This window comes from Acomys minous (genome assembly GCF_964271855.1).
Source record: "Acomys minous genome assembly, chromosome: 13".
Classification (NCBI taxonomy): Eukaryota; Metazoa; Chordata; class Mammalia; order Rodentia; family Muridae; genus Acomys; species Acomys minous.
The window spans coordinates 1544537-1567844 of NC_140495.1; the positions used below are offsets into that span (position 1 = coordinate 1544537).

At 46.8% G+C, this 23308-nt stretch overlaps 1 protein-coding gene and 1 long non-coding RNA gene across 2 annotated transcripts in view; both read right to left on the reverse strand.

Annotated features, from left to right (window-relative positions):
* Window positions 1-1876: 1876 nt before the first annotated feature.
* Window positions 1877-23308, reverse strand: part of ZNF35 (zinc finger protein 35) — a 38708-nt gene continuing 17276 nt past the window's right edge. Inside the window, exons 5-8 of the mRNA XM_084752417.1 lie at window positions 10946-11355; window positions 8259-8408; window positions 7209-7350; window positions 1877-3331 (exon numbers count right to left, since the gene is read on the reverse strand). Of these exons, the coding sequence (XP_084608543.1) occupies window positions 2043-3331; window positions 7209-7350; window positions 8259-8408; window positions 10946-11355 (1991 nt within the window). The 3' untranslated portion in view covers window positions 1877-2042. The remainder of the gene's footprint in view (window positions 3332-7208; window positions 7351-8258; window positions 8409-10945; window positions 11356-23308) is intronic.
* On the reverse strand, window positions 18358-22714 carry LOC311582071. Its single transcript, XR_014773996.1, has 4 exons — window positions 22554-22714; window positions 21256-22498; window positions 18749-18931; window positions 18358-18583 (listed from the first exon to the last, which is right to left on the reverse strand). It is a non-coding gene; the product is annotated as an uncharacterized lncRNA (long non-coding RNA).

A 23308-nucleotide genomic window follows, 5' to 3' on the forward strand; every position in this document is an offset into this window, starting at 1 on the left:
TCTGCCAAATATTCTGAGTCAGGAGGCTGAAGATGATGCTCCAACATTATAGAGGAATTCTGAAGGACTTTCCAGACAGCCAAATATCTCTACCATTTCTATACTTTTAGAAATGCTTGCCTGCATTTCCTATACATTTAGTAATATTTATTCCTTCTTAAATCTCTGATGAGATTGAAGACTAGACAGTTATAATCTCACAAACTTAAATTGCTTAGGATAGAAATTGATCGATAGTAGAATATTTTATCCAAGGATACCAAACATACAAATGTAAATCTTACCTAATATTTTTCATAATTGTTATTATTACTTGTAGTTTGTTTTTTCAAGAGAAAGAGCCTTTTATTAGACTAAGAGGGGGAGATACAGGCATGAGGTTATTGTGTATAATGCAAATGCCTATTTCTGTATCTCCCATATCTGGTTGCAAGCCTTGTTCTGAGATTCTCCTGTCTCAATGTTGTATGAACTCTGCTCCTCAACTGTCCCGATATGCCAATAAAGCAGCTTACAGCCAATCACAGAGCAGGGGAAAGAATGGGGCAGGACTTCCTGCCCGCCAAGGGAAGAGGAGTTAAAGGAGGAAGTAGGGGATTCAGCCAAGGCAGAGGTCCAGGAGACCTCAGGAAAGAGCTGGAACAGGGAACACTACAAAGTGCATCTCTGGCATGTATGCTGGAAGGAAACCAGATTAGCTTAGAGAGCATAGACTAATAATTGCTCAGTTCTTATGCTGTGAAGCTTGTGAAAATAATGTATTAAAGTCTCAATTATTTGTGTGATAGTCAGGTTAAGAGAGAAACAAAAACAATTTTAACAAGGGAGTCCCTTCTCCCCTATTAAACACGGTAAGGGGGAGAAAACCTTGAGGACTGTAACTGAATTGGGAGGAGCTGTTGTTAGCTGGGCAGTAACAGATCTAACACTAGAGAAGATCACTGGTCATGGGATTTGGCCAGGATCAAAGGGCCTGAACCTGGAGTTTCCAAAAAACTCAGCTCTGGAGATAAAATATAGGCAGAAATAAAGTACACTACCAACATACAAATCTTATGTAGGCCGGACGGTGGTGACACATGCCCTTAAACAGCACAGGGAGACAGAGGCAGGTAGATTGCTGTGAGTTTGAGGCCAGCCTGGTCTACAAAGTGAGTCCAAAACAGCCAAGGCTACACAGAGAAACCCTGTCTCAGAAGGAAAAAAAAAAGTAAGTTACATAGAACTTGATAATAAATTAAGTTCCAGAATGCAACTGCCTAAGGACTGGTAGAACCTAAGGGCACCTAGTGCAGCCAGTGCTCGTCCGTGTTGCTAAGCACTGCATGGACGTTTACAATGGGACTTCCCCTCACTTGCCTTTCATTACACCCATTTGGCCTGTAGGCTTTATCTGAGTGCAATCTTTAACTGGACATGTTAATTTCTTCCAGAGTATAAACAAACAATCAAACAAACAAACAACTAAGGTCGGAGGACAGAACATTCTGGAAGTGCTGGGCTGTGCTGGTGCATGCCATTAGTCTCAGCAGAGGCAGGCAGAGCTCTGAGTTTGAGACCAGCCTTGCTCTACAGAGTTCCAGGATGGCAATTATCATAGCCCAAAAGTTAGAAAACATTGGTTTTACTTCAAGGTCAAGAAGCTAGGAATATATTGAATCATCTGTGTAGCTTTTCTGAACACATGATTGGGTTTGTAGATCGATGGCACAAACATCTATAACAAAAACATATAATCCGTCTGCTCCCACACCACCCACAATGCATGACTTCATCTGAAGCTTAGCAAGTCCAGGACCAGAATGTACATGAGCGGGGAAGACTCACATTCTGTTCAGAAAACTTGACTGCATGGGGTACAGTTAAAACAAAGTCCTTGGCTTTCAGGCGTCTAAGTTTTATTTTCTTTAAATTAGCCTCTGAAATGTGTGTGTTGACATTACCTTCCATAAAAATAACTTTAAATGTATAGACCTTGTTTAACAAAGGAAGAGTACATAGCACAGAGGGGCCCACCACGGCAGGAACGGTCCTCTTCCCTGCTACTCAACAACATGGGTTCTGTGGTGCCGCATAAGGTGTGAGTTAGAGATGAAAGCTGCACCGCACTTAGCACACTCATACGGCTTCTCCCCTGTGTGCGTTCGCTGATGGATGATGAGGCTTGACCTCTGTCTGAAGGCCTTTCCACATTCGTTGCATGTATAAGGTTTTTCCCCATTATGGATTCTTTGATGGCTTAGTAGGTATGAGGAACAGATGAAGGTCTTCCCACATTCGTTGCATGTATACGGTTTTTCCCCATTATGGATTCTCTGGTGACTAAGTAGGTATGAGGAACAGATGAAGGCCTTCCCACACTGGTTACACACATACCGGAGATCTCCACTGTGAATCCTCTGGTGGACAATAAGGTAAGAGAGCTGACTGAAGGCTTTCCCACACTCACTGCAGTCGTAAGGTTTCTCTGCAGTGTGAATTCTCTGGTGCAAGATAAGCTGAGAAAAACAAATAAAGGCTTTCCCACAGTCTTTGCACTCATATGGCTTCTCACCAGTATGGCTTCGCTGATGCACAATAAGGTTTCCACTGTGGGTAAAGGCTTTGCCACAGTCATTGCAGGCAAAAGGCTTTTCCCCAGTGTGGATCCGCTGGTGGGCAATGAGGCTTGAGCTTCGAGTAAATGTTTTTCCACATTCGTTGCATTCATAGCATCTCTCAGTCATATGGACCTTCTGGTGCCGGGCAAGTTGTGAACTGTAACTGAAGGCTTTCTCACATTCACCACACTTGAAGGTTTTCTCTAAGGAGTGGATTTTCTGATGCACAGTCAGAGTGGCTTTCTGGGTGAAGGCCTTCCCACATTTTACACAAACATAAGGTTTCTGTCCAGTGTGGATCCGTTGGTGCACAACTAGGTTTGAGCTCTGAATGAAGGCCTTGCCACACTCATGGCACTCAAAGGGTTTCTCCCCAGTGTGGATCCGTTGATGCACAACAAGGTTTGTGCTCTGACTGAAGCTTTTGCCACACTCACTGCACGTGAAAGGCTTCCGCACAGGCTGTATTTTCTGGTTTTTCACAGGGCTGGAGCTAAGGCAGTTTCTCCCCTGAGACCTCTTAGGTCTCTGCTCTTCCTCCTCTCTGAGGCTTCTGAAGGCTCTCTTTTCCCTTATTCTCTGCCTTTTTAACTCGCTTCCCCTTTCATAAGATTCTCCTGGCTTAGGTCCTTGAAGGTCACATTTCTGGATTCTTCTTAAAATCATGGAGGGCTTTTTATGACACACCTCTGTTTTAGGAACCAGTAACTGTAGATTCTTGGTCTCGGTCCCTGGAGAAACAGAAAATACAAATGTTCGTTTCCTTGGACCTAGAAAAAGAACAGGCTCATCAAGGCCACCAGAAGAAAGGATTCACGTTTTCACACTAACTTCATCAACGAGGGATGCCACACCCTCGGCGGGGTCTGTGCTTGGGCACACGCCTTTACCAGAGTCTATTATGGTCCAATATGAGTGTCACATGTAAAGTCAACTGCTGCGGGCTTGGCCCATAGCTGGAGATGCTTTGGGGGAAGTTCTGGAAACCTGAGGCCCTGGTCCTGTTCCTCCTGAGGTGAACAAGTTCATCTTCCACACAACCCTGCTGTCATGTTCTGCACAAGCTACTCTCAACTAAAACCTCTGGCTATCCTAAACTAAAAGAAAAATTCCCTCATTTCTGTCAACAGCACCAGGCTCTTAACCAGAGCAACACCACTCGTTACCTCAAGGCAGGTCTCACAACTGGGACCAATTAGGAAAGATCCAGCCCTCCCTCAAAATTGCCTTTTTTTCTTGAGCTGCTAGTGTGCACTAGCACAGAACCAACCAGTTAACCATGGACAATACCTAGACATCAACAAAAGACCTTCCATGGTAGCTTGTCTGTAGCAAAGGGAGGATATAACCTGGGCATGGTGACACACTCTTGTGACCCCATCTGGGTATGGTGACACACACCTGTGATCCCAGCTGGGCATGGTGACACACACCTGTGGTCCCAGCTGGGTATGGTGACACACTCTTGTGACCCCATCTGGGTATGGTGACACACACCTGTGATCCCAGCTGGGCATGGTGACACACACCTGTGGTCCCAGCTGGGTATGGTGACACACACCTGTGATCCCACCTGGGCATGGTGACACACAACTGTGATCCCAGCTGGGCATGGTGACACACACCTGTAGTCCCAGCTGGGTATGGTGACACACACCTGTGATCCCAGCTGGGCATGGTGACACACACCTGTGGTCCGAGCTGGGCATGGTGACACACACCTGTGGTCCGAGCTGGGCATGGTGACACACACCTGGGGTCCCATCTGGGTATGGTGACAGACACGTGTGACCCCATCTAGGCACGGTGACACACACCTGTGATCCCAGCTGGGCATGGTGCCACACTCCTGTGACACCATCTGGGTATGGTGACAAACACCTGTGATCCCAGCTGAGCCCAGTTACACACACCTGTGATCCCAAAAATTGGGGAGTAGGGACAAGAGGTCAGCCTGGGCCACAGCAAGTTCCAAGACAGTCAGGGTTAGACAGAGACTTTGTGTAAAACACAAAACCTACTCCTTTTCCCCTTGGTACAGAGGATTGAGTGACAGTCATCAATTGTGTTACATGTGCTCTACATGTGAACTACACACCTACCTCTCTTACTGTAACCTAACCTCTACATGTGAGCTACACACACACCTCTCTTACTGTAACCTAACCTCTACATGTGAACTACACACCCACCTCTTACTTTAACCTAACCTCTACATGTGAGCTACACACACACCTCTCTTACTGTAACCTAACCTCTACATGTGAACTACACACACACCTCGCTTACTGTAACCTAACCTCTACATGTGAGCTACACACACACCTCTCTTACTGTAACCTAACCTCTACATGTGAGCTACACACACAACTCACCTACTGTAACCTAACCTCTACATGTGAGCTACACACCCACCTCTCTTACTGTAACCTAACCTCTACATGTGAGCTACACACCCACCTCTCTTACTGTAACCTAACCTCTACATGTGAGCTACACACACAACTCACCTACTGTAACCTAACCTCTACATGTGAGCTACACACCCACCTCCCTTACTGTAACCTAACCTCTACATGTGAGCTACACACACACCTCGCTTACTGTAACCTAACCTCTACATGTGAGCTACACACCCACCTCTCTTACTGTAACCTAACCTCTACATGTGAGCTACACACCCACCTCTCTTACTGTAACCTAACCTCTACATGTGAGCTACACACCCACCTCGCTTACTGTAACCTAACCTCTACATGTGAGCTACACACCCACCTCTCTTACTGTAACCTAACCTCTACATGTGAACTACACACACACCTCGCTTACTGTAACCTAACCTCTACATGTGAGCTACACACACACCTCGCTTACTGTAACCTAACCTCTACATGTGAACTACACACCCACCTCTCTTACTGTAACCTAACCTCTACATGTGAGCTACACACCCACCTCTCTTACTGTAACCTAACCTCTACATGTGAGCTACACACACACCTCTCTTACTGTAACCTAACCTCTACATGTGAACTACACACACACCTCGCTTACTGTAACCTAACCTCTACATGTGAACTACACACCCACCTCGCTTACTGTAACCTAACCTCTACATGTGAGCTACACACACACCTCGCTTACTGTAACCTAACCTCTACATGTGAACTACACACACACCTCGCTTACTGTAACCTAACCTCTACATGTGAACTACACACACACCTCACTTACTGTAACCTAATCTCTTTTCCTTGTTTGAGAGACTTGCGATCTGCATGAGGGCTTAGGGGTCCAAGGCCTTGCAACTCAACCCTGGGACCCCTGTGAAAGCAGAGGGGCAAACCTGACACCACAGATTGTCCTCTGACCTGATGTGCACTGTGGTGTGGGTACACACACACAGACACACAGTAAATAAACAAAAACATTTAATCAGATAAAGATCTCAGGTGGGCAGAATAGTGAACACCTGTGATCCCAACAACTGAACAGAGGCAGGAGGGCCAAAGGTTCAAGGCCAGGCTGGAGTACATAATGATTCCAGGACAGCTAGGGCTATAAATAGCTGTGAGCCACCATGTGGTTGCTGGGAACTGAACTCAGGACTTCTGGAAGTGCAGACAGTGCTCTTAACTTCTGAGCCATCTCTCCAGCCCCCACATTGGTGTTTTGCCTGCAAGTATGTCTGAAGGAGTCAGAGCCATCAGAACAGGACTGAAAGCTAGTTGTGAACTGCCATGTGGGTGCTGGGAATTAAGCCCAGGTCTTCTGCAAGAACAGCCAGTTCTCTTAACTGCTGAGCCAATTTTTAAGTCTTAAAAAAGGAAAACTTCAAGGCTGAGGATATAACTCGACTGATGAAGTGACTGCCTAGGATGTTTCACTCTTTGGGTTTAATACCCAGAACACACACCAAGCATGAGGTGCCTGCCTGTAATCCTAGCAGTTGGGAACTGAAAATAGGAGGTCAAGATTCAAGTTGACAGACTGCCGTGGAGGCGAGGCCTGTAATCCCAGCACTCAGGAGGCAGAGGCAGGCGATCTCTGTGAGTTAGAGGCCAGCCTGGTCTACAATGCGAGGCCGGGATAGCCAGGGCTACACAGAGAAGCCATGTGAAAAAAAAATGGCTGGAGAGACGGCTGAGCTGTTAAGAGCACTGTCTGCACTTCCAGAGGTCTTGAGTTCAATTCCCAGCAACCACATGGTGGCTCACAACAAAAGATTCAAGTTCAGTCTTGGCTATATAATAAGCTTAGGGACAAGCTGGGCTATGACACCATTCCAAAAAAGAAAACCAACCCAAAATGCACAGCATCTTACCCTTTGCTTGCAACTCATCAATAGCCACAAAACACAGGGAGACCTGAGCTTATGCGTGTGTAGACATGAAAAGTGCAGAGGGATGCGTACAGTTCAAAGGTGAGCCTAGACCTTACCTGTTTGGTCTTCAGACCGTACAAAATAAGCCACTCTCTGTGGCACTCACCATATGAGCACGCACAAAGGCTGACACAGTCAACGCCTTAATACTGTGTCATTTAAGAAGAAACACCAGATGCCCACCACACATTTAATGTGACTGAGATCAGGGAGCTGAACGGTACCTAGCAGGGTTGGGTTCCCATGAGGCTCCAGGACTTCACTCTTGGCCAGGGTCTCTGTTAAAGAAGAGCTCCCAAGGGGTGCAGCCGCCGCCTCCTGCGTTGCCTTTAGGACCACTGCCATATCCCAGAACATTTTCTGACCCTAGAAACAGGTGGGCAAGTTTGTTTAGGAGGGACCAAGGACTGAAGCACTGTGGTCACAGCTGTGGGACGAGAACACATGCCTGGAGCCCGTGGACAAGCTGGCTACCTCCCTGACCTGCAAACACATCCTGGTTAGCATCCCTTGCCTAGACAGGTGGGGCGTGGCTGTGAGCCGCTCAGGTGATGCCATGCTTGCTGCACACCACAGAAATCAGGTGTGCTGCCACAGACCTGAACCTGTGGCAGCCGGAAGCAACTGCAGCAGGATCACAGTGCTAAGGTCACCCCTGGCTAACAGAGTATGAAGGCGGCAGCAGGACAGATTTACCAGAAGAATTTTCTGGTCCCCCAAAATCACACCAACCAAGCTTCTGGCCATGCTCTCATAGAGAGCTGTGGGAAGACCTTTGAACAAACCTGGGGTGTGTTTGAAACCATGGAGGGCAAGGCAAAGTGTAGCCATGCACGCCCTCAATCCCAGCACCCGGGTAGTGAAGGCAGAAGGCTCAGGAGTTCAGGCCAGCTGAGCAGGAGCTGCAGCAGCTTCCCAGGCCTCCATTCAAACAAGCCCCAGGCGGCAGGCGTTGGGCACGATAAGGAGCTGATGACCTCACCCCAAGTGTCTGTAGCGACACTTCAACCCAGGCCTCCCTCCCCAGAATCGGGTTTGACCAGAACAGAGACTAGCACGGGCAACAAGACACTGTAAAGCTCCCAAGGCGTACGTAGCAGTGGCTGCAGGTTGCAGATGTACAGACAATACCAACACACCAACCAGGAGGGAAATCCTCTCTATACGCCAGAGGAATAAGGCCAGAGCCCTGGTCAGGAAAAGGGTCTGCAGGCTTGGCAGGAGCGCACCTGGGAAACTGTCTGAGGTCTGCGTCCCGCCCCATCACCACTTACCTTCCCCTTCTCCTCTGATGCAGCAGTGCTTAAGTAAGCACCTTCCCCGGATGCCTGACTCATGACACGCTCCGCCTCCTCCTCTTCCTTTTCCACCTTCACGGGGCCCCAAGAGGCTCTGTCCGTGCTCTCTCTCAATTCTGCACTCATCTTCTCAGCTCAGCTGTGGACACCCAACACCTGCCAAGCCCCATCTAATCTCAAGGCTCCGAACCTTTCGAGCTTCTCCGCAGTGCCAAGTCGGGTACTGTTCCCTGTACAGCCAGAAAACACAGTTAACACCAAATATGCTTTCCTATGACTAAAAGCCCACTGGTTGAGGTTACCAGTTCTTAGCTAGTGGGCGCAATAGAATCATAGTTTTCTCTTCTTCACATGATAGGGGCCGACTGGAAATACATGATAGCGAAACAGATGTCAAAACCATTTTTTATTTCTGATTAAACACTTTTGCCTGTGTGGTGGGACACAGCTTTAACCCCAGCACCTGGGAAGAAGGAGCTTGGTCTACATGCGCCATCCAGGGCTGCATAGTGAGACGCAGTCTCAAAAAACAAAAGAAAAAAATCAGTCTAATTCTGAAAATATGTGGCCCCATAGTAAAAGAATAATTATTTTCACTGGGTTGGCGTTTTCCCTTAATTTTTTTTTTTTATATTAAAGTTTCTACAGTTAAAATATTACATCTCTCTGTCTCTATTTTGTGTTTTGTTTTTGTATTTTTTGGGGGGGACAGAGTTTCTCTGTGTAGACCAGGCTGGTGATGATATCAGAGATCTGCATTCCTCTGCCTCTGGAGTTTGGGACCAAAGACTAAAGGTGTGAGCCAACACTGCCCAGCTAGACTGATTTTTTAAGGAGGGATATTATATTCAGTTTATTCAGGTAAGTAAGTTTTATTCTTTCTCAAGTCTCTGATGGAGTTGAAGACCAGATAGTTTAGTCTTACAATTAAGCTTAGTTGTTTAGGGGTTCAGATATCTTTAGGTCTAGATAGAGGTTTTGAGTTAATAATGACAAGATATGATATTGATTTACATTCAGAATTCTAGACTCACCAAGATAGGAAAGATGTTTTCTTCAAGTTTCCCAAATACAAATAACCACAACTCTATGAATGTAAAATTTCCATAATTCCCAATTGTTTTGTGGTTCTTCTTGCTGTAGGTAGTTTATTTTTTATGTGTAATAATATAAATGTATATGGAAATAAAGAAATATAAAAATGGGACATTACAAAGATTCATTACTAAGGAGAAAAGAATGATTACCTCAGAGGGTAGAATTACAAATATTGTGAGGTCCGTTTCAGCTCTAGCATTTGTATAGCTCCTATTCTTCCAGATTTTATAGACCAAATATTGGTCGTAAAACAAAATTATTCACGTTGCCCTTGTCTATCCTTGTTTTTAATTGCCACACAATCATCTATAATTCAGTCTCACTGAAGAGGTTATATAAACACAAAAGTGTGACCCACACATACACTCACATAAACACTCACGTGTGTCCCACACATACATTCACAAACACACACATTAAGTATGTCCCACACACTCACATAAACACATACAGAAGTGTGACCCACACATACACTCACATAAACACTCATGTGTGTCCCACACATACATTCACAAACACATACATTAAGTATGTCCCACACACTCACATATACACATACAGAAGTGTGACCCACACATACACTCACATAAACACTCATGTGTGTTCCACACATACATCCATAAACACACACATTAAGTGTGTCCCACACACTCACAAAAACACATACAGAAGTGTGACCCACACATACACTCACATAAACACACACCTGTGTCCCACACATACATTCACAAACACACACGTTAAGTGTGTCCCACACACTCACATAAACACATACAGAAGTGTGACCCACACATACACTCACATAAACACACACGTGTGTCCCACACATACATTCACAAACACACACATTAAGTGTGTCCCACACACTCACATAAACACATACACAAATGTGTCTCACACAGACATTCACATAAACACATACTGAGCAACTAGTGACCACACTGAGTGACAGCCTGGTCCCCTGTGTGCACCTGTGATCGCACTTGCATAGTGCTCACCACCCTGTTCTGGTGTTTTCTGCAGCGCTGGGAACCCATCCAGGGGCCCAATGCATACTAGACAAATGCTCCAGCACTGAGCTCAGTCACAACCATTTCGTGACTCAGTTGATATGCTTTCAACATATAGAACATACAGAACATCTACACCTCATTCAGGCAGTGCATCCTAACTGTTCTTCACCACGCCCTGTTTACAACCTTTTAGTAATCGTGGGCTCTGCTGCTGCTTTGGTCACAGCTGCTTCCTGTACACATCGTTCTTTTGTCCTTGCATTGTCCCTTTAGAATGAACTGCAAGGTCACCCGAATAAGGGTTTATATTCATTGTCAACTTGCTTTCTAAAGCACCACATAACGCCAGGCACACAGCCCCTCATTACCTCAGAGAGCCCGACAAGAGTACTTGTAAACAAGGCAAGTAATCTTTCTTTTTTCGCTGGATCTAAGGAGGTTAGCTTTTTGTTCCTATTCGCCTTTGGTCCTGTGACTAGAAACTGGTGCAGATTTCACTCAATTCCCTTCGCTGTTTCTGGAGTAATCATCCTCATGTGTTTAAACGCTAACTTTATCGTACACACTGAAATTCTCGAGCCACGCCACGCTTTCACCACTGCAGCAAATCCCAGGTCTCCGCGAGCGGGCTAAGTCTCCCGGCAGGAGCGCCTCGCGCCCCATGTGCCCCGCCGTCGCAGGCCTCCCTCCGCCATCCCGCCAGCAGCGCCCGCCGCGCAGCGCTACCTCCCGGCCCGGGGCCGCTGGTCGGTGGGGACGACGCTGCCCTCCTCGCCGCCCGCCGCCACCGGCTCGCACGGAGGCCCGGCCGGCCCGGCTTCGCCCACGGAGACTCCGGAGCGGCCGCCGGGAGGAGAACAATGACCGGACAGGAAGTGCACCGCGACGGCATCCGGCTCCCAGCAGCCCCTCCTCTCTAGGAACCTGGAAGGTCGCCCTCCTCCGCGCGTTTCCGTAGAGCCCTGATAAAGCCCAGGGCAGGGCATTCTCACCTACCCAGAGGCCACAACTGTAGAGAATTCCCTCAGCGATTTTATTTTCAAAATATCAAACGGTGCAGGAAAAACGGAAGGAACGATGTGGAGAATACCCACATCCTTCATCTGGACAACAGTTGCCTTGGTTCTCATATAAAATTAAGGTCAATTTTGGAAGTTATAAACATTACAATGCTTTATTCCAAGTATTTGGTATGTATCACTTAATATTATTTTCCAAATAACACCATCATTGCCGATAAGAAAAATCAACCACCATTCATATTCAGTGTGTCCGTCTGTCTTAAAATCTTCCAACCCCGTCAGGAGTGGAGGTGCATACATAGCCTTAACCCCAGCCCTGGGCAGTCAGTCCGCGGGATCTGTGTGTGCTGAGGGTCGCCTGGTCTACATAGTGAGTTAGCCAGGGCCACACAGAGGACCGGGTCTCAAAAGCAAGAACCAAGTCTAACAACAACAACGAAACTCACAAAAATTTTACAATTGTTCTCTGCCCCCAGATCAGGTTCACAACACTACAGTTAAGGCATTTTATTTTGTTTGTTTTTGAGACAGGATTTCTCTGTGTAGCTTTGGCTGTCCTGGACTTGCTTAGTAGACCAGGCTGGCCTCGAACTCATAGCAATCCACCTGCCTCTGCCTCCCGAGTGCTGGGATTAAAGGTGTGCGCCTCCAGAACTGGCCCCCAGTTAAGACATTTTAAAGTTTTGTGTGTTTGAAGTTATAAACCCAGGGAAGCCACCACCCTTCACCCAGGTCCCCTCAGTGAGTGGATCTTACAGAATCCTACAGCATTGAGCCAAGGATTAGTGGCCTGCATCCATGATCCCAGCTCTTTAAGGCTGTGGTTGTAAGGTCACTCAGTTGCGTGGTTAAGTATTCCATAGGGGTGCAGGGCACAGAGTACACTACTTGAAGCTGGTAAGTCTGCTCTCCGGCCCCTATTTTTAATATTTGAAACAGTATTTATATTTTTATTTGTGTCTGTGTATGTGTGCCACATGTAAGCGGGGCCCCAAGAGGGCAACAGATTCTCTGCGCTTGTGTCAGAAGTGGTTGTGACCTGCAGTGTAAGTGTTGGACACCAAACTCAGGTCCTCCGCAGGAGGAGCAATAGCTCTTAACCGCTAAGCCCCCTTTCCAGCTTCCCCCTCCCAACCCACCCATGCTTTCTTTTTAGAGTCTATTCTTAGAGTTCTAATACCATTCCCCTTACACAAATGAGTGTCTTTGCAGTAAGTCTGATATAAACAGGACCACATCATGCCAAGCACACTTACCATCCACACGTCTTTCATCAACTTCATCGAGGAATGAATTATTTAACAAACTGTCCTTTATGAAGAGCCTTTAATTTACCCCTCGGGACACTGTGAATTAAGCACTGTGGAAGGAACTGGAGGCTTGTGTAATGACACCAAGTAGTGCGGGGGAAGCTGAAATCCAAACCTGTATCTTCTGATTCTAGGTTGTTCTCAGGCAAAAGACCCTCCCACTCACTTGTGTATCACACAACTCTGGATCACACTGTTTATATAAGTTATCTGTAGCATCTATGCCATCTTTTAAAAAATCTATGATGCACATGTTTAGAAACAATGCCTAGTTTTTAAATAAAATTAAGAAAAACTTATTTTGCTATCATTTACAAATTCTCCATTATGTTTTATGAGACAAACTCGGTTTCTCTGGAGCCTTAATCTGCTCCAAAGCCTCTTTCCAGAGTCTTAACAGATGATCTGGAACAGGCTATGTTTTCATTAGGATTGAGATTGTCTTTCTGGACTTGGAAGTCTAGATGAAGTTTCTTCAACTTGTCTGTGAGAGTGGTCATGGTTTTTCCTGTTAATACCTATGTATCAGAGCTCATCAGTTGCTGCGCTATGATTGCATGCCATTTTACCCAAGGCTGTATTTCTCTTTTTTACTCTTCTGGGGTTCAGAGCCAGGGTCTTGTGTATGCTGTTAGACTCTTAGACTGAGGCACATGTCCAGCCCTGGTTAGATTTCCTGAATCTGTCTCTGAGACTCATATTTGCAGCCAAAATAATTCTTCCACAGCATAAATTTTCTGTTATAGGTGAATTATTGAAGTCTGTAAAAATTCCTTTGTGGACTCCACACATTCACAGTGTTTTTGTTTGTTTGTTTTTAAATATGTATAAACTTTCTGGTATACAGTGAGGTCTTTTTTCTTTGCCTAAAAACTTTACAACACTCGGGAGGCAAAGGCAGATGGGTCGTTGTGAGTTCAAGGCCAGCCTGGTCTACAAAACGAGTCCAGGACAGCCAAGCCTACACAGAGAAACCCTGTCTCAAAAAACAAAACTACAATCATTATACTCACACGGTTTCTCCCTTGTGTGGATTCTTGGGTGGTCAGCTGAATTCCTCTTAAGAGTCAAAAGGTCTCGAGTATTTTTCACACTCATAAGGTTTTCACCAGTGTGCATTCTTTGATGTACCACAAGGTTTTTATTCTGACTAAAATCTTTTCCACTCTCCCCACATTTATAAGGCTTTTCTCCGGTGTGCATTCTTTGATGTAGCACAAGATGTCTGCTAGACATAAGGACTTTGCTGCGTATATGACATTCCTAAGTTCTTCCCCATTGTGAATTCTTTGATGTTCAATAGTTTGTGTTGTAGATACAGCCTCTTCCACGCTCACTACACGCGTGGGGCTTCTCGCCCGTGGGCTCTCTGATGGGCTATCAGGTCTGAGCAGTAGCTGGAGACTCCCGGCACTCACTGCACGTACAGGATGTTTCCTTTGTGTGAGTCCTCTGATGCCCAATGGGCCTTTTGTTCAGAACGAAGCACTTTCCACACTCATGACATTCACGGGGTTTCTCACCACTGCCTCTCCTTTTGTGTTCAGTGAGGTTCTGAACTCAAAAGCTCTTCCACACTCATGACATGCAAAGGGCTTTTCTCCAGTGTGGATTCTATGTGTACAAACTGGCTTGAATTTTAACTAAAAGCCTTCCCACAGTCCTCATGCCTGTAAGCTTTCTCCTGGGTATGGAGTTTCTGATGGACCATATAACTTCGGCTCATCCTCGTGGAAGAGTCGGGGGTGGGGGTGGGTGGGGGGAGATAGAAGGACCTGGAGGGGACAGGAGCGCCACAAGGAGACCAACAGAGCCAGCTACCCTGGGCCCAGAGGGGTTTGTGGAGACTGAAGCACCGACCAAGGACCATGCACGGACTGGCCCTAGGCCCCTGCACATATGTACCCTATGGGCAGCTTGCTCTTCATGTGGGCCCTCTGGTAAGGGGAGCAGAGCAGGGGCTGCCTCTGACAAGGACTCTGTTGCGTGCTTTTCTGTCACTTTCCCCTGGTGGGGCTGCCTGGCCACACCACTGAGGAAGAGGATGCACTCAGGCCTGCTGTGACTTGGTGTGCTGGGGTGGGCTGGTGGGGAGGGCCCCCCTTTCCTGAGGGGCAAGGGAAAGGAGGGTGGGGGAAGAGGGAGAGTGGGACCAGGAGGAGAGAAGGGGCTGCACTTGGGATGTAAGCTGAGTAAATGCATTAATTTTTAAAACCTGATAACCTTGTAAGTCTTCTCCCTGCGTGGCTTCTCTGGTGGCTTAGAAGATGGGCACCTTGGAGAATGCTGACCGTGGTCATTGCATTTGAAAGGTTTCTCCCCGGAATGGTCCCGCGAGGGCGTCAGGAGGCTTGATGCTGAATAAAGCCTTTTCTGCTCACCTTACATTTATGAGGTTTTTCACCAGCGTGGATTCTCTGATGGTTCATGAGATAGAAGTTTTTTTTTTTAATGTTTACAACATATATGACAGATGTAAAGCTTTTTTAAAATACCTATTAAACTTTCACAAGTAGCCGAATCCAAGGTCAAATTTTCTTCAAATTCCCTCCACTTCTGGCCTAGTTTTTCAGGTGAAGTAATTTCTTTTCTTGTCCACAAAGGGAACCTTTCTCCACTGCATCTATTCTTTCTCGTTTCCTCGTCCGACTGACTTGTCAAAACTTGGCACTCACACTCTTCTTCAAGAGCAAGGACCTGGGAGATCTGCCCCTGAAATCCTTTTCATGTTCCTATTTGATAGTCTGCTCTTTGGAAAATACTTAATTCTGACATCTCCTCACTCTTGCAATGCTAACCCATTCTGTAACCGGAATTAAATGTGAAGTTATTAAACTGTTAAATTTTTAAAAAGACAATTCGTGGTTGTTTTTTCTGGTGCACTTGTGTGTGCAAGGCCAGTATTCTACCAGTGAGGCACACCCTCAGCCCACACTTCTGCCGAGCAAGAGTCTCACTATGTAACTTAAATGGCCTTGAGCTTACTGTGTAGATCAAGATAGCCCCAAACCCCTGTCTGTCCCCTAAGCACTGCACTGCAGGGTAGCACCACGTGACGGTCTGTCTGCCTGATCTTGCTGCTTCGCCAAGCATTGTGCTGAACTCACGGTTCTCCTGTTTCAGCTTCCCAAGTGCAAATATTACAGCTGTGTGTGTGTGTGTGTGTGTGTGTGTGTGTGTGTGTGTGCGCGCGCGTGTGCTGTGACAACACCTAGCTTAAGAACAAAATCATGAAATGGCTTTAAGGCATAGTTAAAGCATATTTTAAATTCCAATTTTAAACATATTTTTAACGTATGCTATGAAGTGGATTAGCTCATGGTCCCATTTGTGCCAAGTGCCAGTGTTAGCGTGAATCCAAGATTTTTAAGATTGCATAACCAGTACTTTTCCTACCAACACTGAATAAAAATGAGCATGTACTCATTATATGTAAAATAGATTATACTTTTTCTAAAATATAAAAGTAACACTCTCATTGTAGAAAACCTAGAAAGAATAGAAAAGTATACAAAATAAAAGAGAACTCACCTACAACCTATCACCCAGAGGTAATCATTGTTAAAATGTAGGTGTTGTCCTCTTCCTCTTGCCTTATTTTTCCCAGGCATTAATATTTTATCTGGATATTCATTCTTTCGTTTTTCACTTTATCCAGACATTTCTCCCACAGCATACATTAAAGTTCTTTAAAAACAGAGTGGCTTGAGACCCACAATACAAACAGACCAGCGTGTGTCTCCTTCTGGCATGTAATAACCTACTGTTTTGGTGGGTTTTGTTTGTTTGATTTGGGTTTTTGTTTGTTTGTTTCTCCCTTTCAGTTACATATAATGCTGGCATGAATATCTGATTTGCTAAACCTTAGGTTCTTATTATTTTCCCCGTATGGATTCTCAGAAGCAGAATTAAGTTTATCGTTACTAAAAATCTAATTTTCAGGAATTTAGCTGTTAACATTATTGCCAATTTTTGGGTTTTTTTTTCTCCAAAAACAGGGTCTTACTTTGGCCCTGGTTGGTCTAGAACTTACTATGTAGAGGAGGCTAGCTTGAAAGTCACAGAGACCTCCTTGTCACTGCCTCCTAAGTGCTGGGGTTAAAGGCGTGTGCCATCACACCTGGCTGGTGAACAGCAAGGCTTCTTTCTCTTTGCAATGTTTTCTCTGATGCTGACTGCGCTGCTGTAACGACAGGCTCTCCCACACTCACTGCCCTTTCAGGGTTTCTCTTCAGTGGGTTCTCAAATGTAGAGTAACTTGAGGTGTCTGTCTGAAGGTTTTCCACATTCATTACATTTGTACGGTTTCTCTCCAGTGTGAACTCTCTGAGGATTGATAAGGTTCCGATTAGAAGTAAAAGCTTTCCCACATGTGTTACACTTGGGACAATAAAAATTTAAAAAATCAAGAGTCTACCTGACTTCAGAGAGAGCCATAGCAAAGGCACATGCATGCATGTGCACACACACACACACACACACACACACACACACACACACACACACACCTTTCTGTGCTTGAAAAATAACCAATGTGAAATATAAACTAGAGATCGCCTTGCAATTCAGCTGTGTGCATGCCGTCCCCTTCTCCACAGCACATGTTAAGCTCTAAGGCCCTAGGAACAGTGCCCATTGCACGGGCCAGGGAGTGGCACACACTGCCCGTCACTACAAATGGCAAATGCAATCTGCAGTGCTAAGGTGAACATGGCCATGATGTTTTTCTGATGTAAGTGCACTTGGAGATGGTGCAAGGTGGGCCCACTGCACATCACAACCATCATCATCCCTTTAAGACTCCACATTCTAGGAGCTGGAGCGATGGCTCAGAGGTTAAGAGCACTGTCTGCTCTTCCAAAGGTCCTGAGTTCAATTCACAGCAACCACGTGGTGGCTCACGAGCATCTGTAATGAGATCCAGTGCCTTTTTGTGGTGGGCAGGTGCACATTAGGACACAATACTTATGAATAATGAATAAATCTTTTTTTTTTTTTAAGAAAAAAAAAAGACTCCACATTCTAGGAGTTGGAAAGATGGATCAGCAGTTACTGGTCTTCCAGAGGACCTGGGTTCAATTCCCAGTGCCCACACAGTAGATCACAACCATCTGTAATTCCAGTGCTAGAGGCTCAGACACCCTCTTTTGACCATCATGGGCACCAGGAATACACACGGTACACAAACATGCATGCAGGTAAAACACCCATACACATAAACAACAACAACAACAACAACAACAACAACACACACACACACACACACACACACACACACACACACACAGTCTATTATGCAGCTCTGGCTTCCTGTTAAGTAGACCAGGCTGGCCTTGAACTCACAGAGATCTACCTGCCTCTGCCTCCCAAACCCTAGGATTAAAGGCATGTGCCACCATGCCAGGCTATAATAATTTCTAAATAAAAACGACAATGTATTTATAGTCCTAGCAACTATATGTCAGTATAACCATCCAAGAATCTACATTCGCTAAAAAACTGACCAGTCACACTCTGTAAAGACTGTCAGAGAGTTGGAGGCTAGAAGGGACATAGCAGCATATCAGACATTTTTTTTACATCCAGAATCTCACAAGGAACCGCAGGCTGACCTCAAACTCACAGCAATCTCAATTTTTTTTTAAAAGATTTGTTTGTTTAATGTATGTGAGTGCTCTGTTTTCATGCCCATCAGAAGAGGTCATCAGATTCCATTACAGATGGTTATGAATCACCATGTGGTTGCTGGGAATTGAACTCAGGACCTCTTGAAGTGCAGACAGCGCTCTTAACCGCTGAGCCGTCTCTCCGGCCCCCACAGTAATCTTGGGTGGGACAACCACACCCAGCTTCAAGTCCTGCATCCAAATGGACAGTTGGGGAGGCCTCGCCGGAGCACAGGATCCCAGTGTAAGTCTCATGACACCCACGTCTGACTCCTCATATCGCTCTTCCCTGGCACCCCACACCATCCCACAAGGCCCAGAGGTGTCCCCACCTGTCCTTTCTGTGTTCTCTCTTACCTGATAGCGTCCTTTCTGCCAGACATAGCGGTGCTCAGTATAAGATCCAAACACTTCAGAGCTGGAGACAGGGGGACCAGTGCCAGGAACCAAACGGCCCGTGGCCGACCCCCACCCATTCAGCACCTGCAGCAAACATCCTGCTTGGCCGCCCACTAGGCCCGCAAGGCATCCGGCTTAGCCCTGAGAAGAGAATGAATGATCCGATCCTGAAATAACCACAGAGACATCCTGTTTTGCCCCGAACTAGGAAAACCCCTCCCTCTGCAGATGTTCCTGGGGCTCAACCCCAGAAGATTCTGTACTTTTCCATTACCCTCCTCGCTTACCCCGGCCCTCCCTAAAGCACATTTTAAAAAGCCTGCCCTCACCTTCAATAAACGGCTCTTGACAAGCTACGGTTTCCTTGAGCTCTGCCTTTTCTCTCGCCCGTTCTTTATTCACAGGTTGCGACCCTCCTCGGCCCCCCAATAACTGACCAGCCGTACTAGTCAGACCAGGAGTTCAAGGCCAGCCTTTGGCTGCACAGCAACTGTGAGGGTGGCCTGGGGTATCTGAAGCCTTGTGAAAATAGAAAAAAGCCTAAGAGGAAAGGGAGCTGAAGGGAGGGGAGGAAGGAAGGGCCTTTCAGTCAGATGCCAATGTCTCTAGTGGGCAAGATTCCCGCCTCCAGCCCACTGCGCCCACTCAGGAGAGCAGAGAGAAACTCCCCCTCCCTCTCAGGCACAGGGAGTAGCTGGCTTCACTGCCAACCATCTGCCCAGCAGAGAGTTTGCCTGACTGACTAACTCCTCGGGTTCAGTGCACAAGTTCCTAATGGGCTCTTGAGTCACTGTAAACAGACACAGATGAAGGACTTAAGCTCAAGGTAGCGCCCATCGTCTGTTAACTTCCTGACAGGTAGAGCTGGGAACAGTGGCACCATAGCCCTCATTTTAAAGAGGAAGATGGGATGGTCCCAGAGATGGGGGCGTGGCTCTAGATCACGTGACCAGTAGCGAGCCTGCATCTGCAGGAGATCCTTGTTCCTTTTCTCATCTTCTGTGGCTCTCTGAAACGCTCCATGCGATTTTCTTGCGAAACACACTCCAACTGAGAAGTCCCCTGAAGGCTAGCTATCCCATTGGATAAAGAAGAGCAAGTAACATGGCTGGGAAGGCTCTGTAAAGACACTAGTACAGAGGCCTGGAGAAATGGCTCAGTGGTTAAGCGTTTACACTGCTCCGCCGGAAGACCCAAGGTTCAGTTCCCAGCACCCAGTCAGGTGGCTCACCGCGACCTGAACGCCAGACTCCGAGGGCACCTGCCTTTACCTGCACATGCCACTCCTACATCGTATACACACATAAGAAAATCTTTGTAAAAAGACCTGGACATGGGGTCGTCAAGATGGCTCAGTGGGTAAAAGCGCTTGCCGAGGAAGCCTGGGATTCTCCAGAGTTGTCCCCTAACGTTTATATGTGCACCCACATTCACAGCTAATAAAATGGTTTCTAGAGATTGACTAGGAGAAGGCGGGACCTTGGCTTAGCAGGCAAACATTCAATGGCGTTAGTTCCATTGCTCCCCATGGTGGAAGGAGACGTAGTCTGATCTTCACAGTAGGTTGACTGGAGTGCTGACTGACACGCGCGCACGCACACACACACAAATAAATGAAAAAAAATTTTTTAAGGCTAGTAGCTGGACATGGCGGCTGAATATGGTTTGCATCACCGCACTCCATTAGCAGAGCCGGACAGATCTCTGTGAGTTCAAGGTCAGGCTGGTCTACAGAGCAAGTTTCAAGTCAGCCAGGGCTACCTCGTGAGATCCTATCTCAAGTATAACAATAGTAATAGTAGTAGTAATAATAGTAATAACAAAAATAAAATATAATAATAATAATAATAATAACAACAATGCCTTTAATGGACGTTAAACTGAAAGACCCCATTTCTAAATGTTGTTTAGTCAAATAGTTTAAGGCTTGTGTAATTGCTATTTTTGTAAGGCTTGTACAATGGTTCAGGGAGGTCACCTGAAAGGCCCAGTCAGACTGGAAAAATACCACCATGTCACAAGGCTCGCAGATGTCACAAGACTCGTGGTCACCCACCATTTCACAAGGCCTGCACAAACGGTTCAGGGAAGAAAAACAGGATGTATGACCTGTGAGTAGGCTACTGGTAAAAATAGCCCAACCATTTCCTGATTCCAAAGCCCTAACCAGAGCTAAATCTAGCCGCATTAAATTAGCCAATCAAGACCCTGTAACTATGCCTCTCTAACTATGCCTCTCGCCTCTGTAACTCTGCTTCCTGCTTTCCACCCTATAAAAGGGTCTCCTCCCCTTCACTCGGCGCGCCAGTCATCCGATAGACTGAGTCGCCCGGGTACCCGTGTATTCAATAAAGCCTCTTGCGTTTGCAACCGGACTTTGGTTTCGCTGGTTCTTGGGAAGGGTCTCCCTGACGAAGGACACTCCGTGAGGGGGGTCTTTCAAAACGTCTTCCTGAGCAACTCACTTCTAAACTTTGTTAGGCCTTGGAATATGCTGTTTGCCCTGTTGATGCGCAGGGTCGGCCTATACGTTTGTTCCATATCGTCTCTTTCCGAATATCCGCCTTGTACACACTATATTCCCAGGGCTGGGTGCTGATGGTTGAGTGCATAAATGCGTGAATATTCCTGGGCAAGCCTACCCACTCCTGCAGACCCTGGCCACACACTCCGCCAAACACTCTGCGGCTGGGGAGTCCTGGGGGAGCCTGGACCCCGACAGCCTTGGCCCTCGCGGGACCAGGGTGGCACCACCCGCGGGAGCCCCTCGCCCCTGAAGCCGAGGCCCAGGTGGCTGCCGCGTACCCTCAGCCAACCACACACAGGCCTCAGAACAAAGCAAGCGAATGGCAGCCGGGACTTGCACCCCTTCCTCGCGCCTGCGGCCCTTCTAGGCACTCGGAGGTCTCCGCATATCTGTACCCTGGGCGGAGTCGTCCGTCAGGCCCGCCCCTCCGCCCTCAGGCCCTTCTAGGCATCTGGAGGTCTTGGCATCTCTGTGTCCTGGTGGGCTACAACTCTGTCACTGACCTAAGAGCTGCACACTCAGGGGTAAAGTGAGGCTCCTGCCCCAGTGCTGCCTTTAAGTGAAAGGAGATGAAAAGAAACACCGGGTAGGCACCGGCGGAAGGGAGAGGTGGTGGACTGTTGGCGTAGACGAAGCGTATTCAGGAAACGATGGAGACTGGTAGACACCTGGGGAAAATGTTCCTGATGGGACATTAGGACCCAGTCTTGACTCGGGAGTTAGGTGAGACAGGTGAGGCTGTTGCGGGCTGTGGTGTGGGCTTTGGCTTGCTCTGGCTAGCGCAGGGAGCTGTTAGGAACGCGGAGATACATAAGCTTTCTTTTGTTGTTTTCCTTCATACACTCCGCTATTTGTTGTCTATGAGATACAAAATGAGCCAGGAAACCCGTTCCTATCAATTCTGTGAATTCTCTGCTCTGTGTCTGGGGGTATCCTGAAGTGACCTTGTGTGAAGGCTTAGCTCTTTGACTGCCCAGCCTTTGGAGAACAGGCAGAGAGAGGGGCAAGAGCAAACACAGATTTACTGAGAAGGTGTCGCATTGCGTTTGTGCAGTGGGAAATGACGCCTTTGTCTAGAAGTGATGAGGCAGGTAAAATTGGGGACGCACTTGAAGGGATGACCAGAGTGACTGACTGGTGACCTCTACGTTGGTCACTACGTCTCTCAGAGGTTCATGTGACTGACTGACTGGCACATTCTTCGCTGGTCACTACGTCTCTCAGAGGTTCGTGAACATCTTTGTTTGTTTGGATGCCTGTTCTTGTGACAGTTACTTTTTCCAGGGGAGATGTAAACCATTTCTATTCCCTCCACATCAGACACCAACAGACAGTAGGACGACGGGAACATACATGAAGATTCCTTATAAGCACATGGATGGCGCAGGTGACACATCCCTGTGCGTCTTGACTGGTCAGCGTCTCTTTCCTCCAACTCTTCTTCCTACTTGTATAAACTTGGGGAGGGGCTTTGTGAATCCTTCCAGGTTTCAGGATCTTTCTGAGCCTTGGATGATTTTTTTTTTAAGTGTGGTAGTTCTTGTCTTGTCAGGTGTGGTGGTGCACGCCATTAATCCTAGCACTCGGGAGGCAGACGCAGGCGGATCTCTGTGAGTTCGAGGTCAGCCTGGTCTACAAAGTGAGTCCAGGACAGCCAGGGCTACACAGAGAAACCCTGTCTCGAAAAACAGAAAAGAAGAAGAAGAAGAAGAAGAAGAAGAAGAAGAAGAAGAAGAAGAAGAAGAAGAAGTAGTAGTTCTCATGAATGTGTCCTTTATGACTCTCCAAAAAGAAAACTTTTTGTATTTTTTTTTGGTTTGTTTTTGAGACATGGTCTTTTACATTGTCCTGTAACTCACTACATAGACTAGGGTGGTCTCAAACTCACAGAGATTTGACTGCCTCTGCCTCCCAAGCGCTAGGATTTAAATTTTGTTTTGTTTTGTTTTTTTGAGACAGGGTCTCTCTGTGTAGCCGTGGCTGTCCTGGAC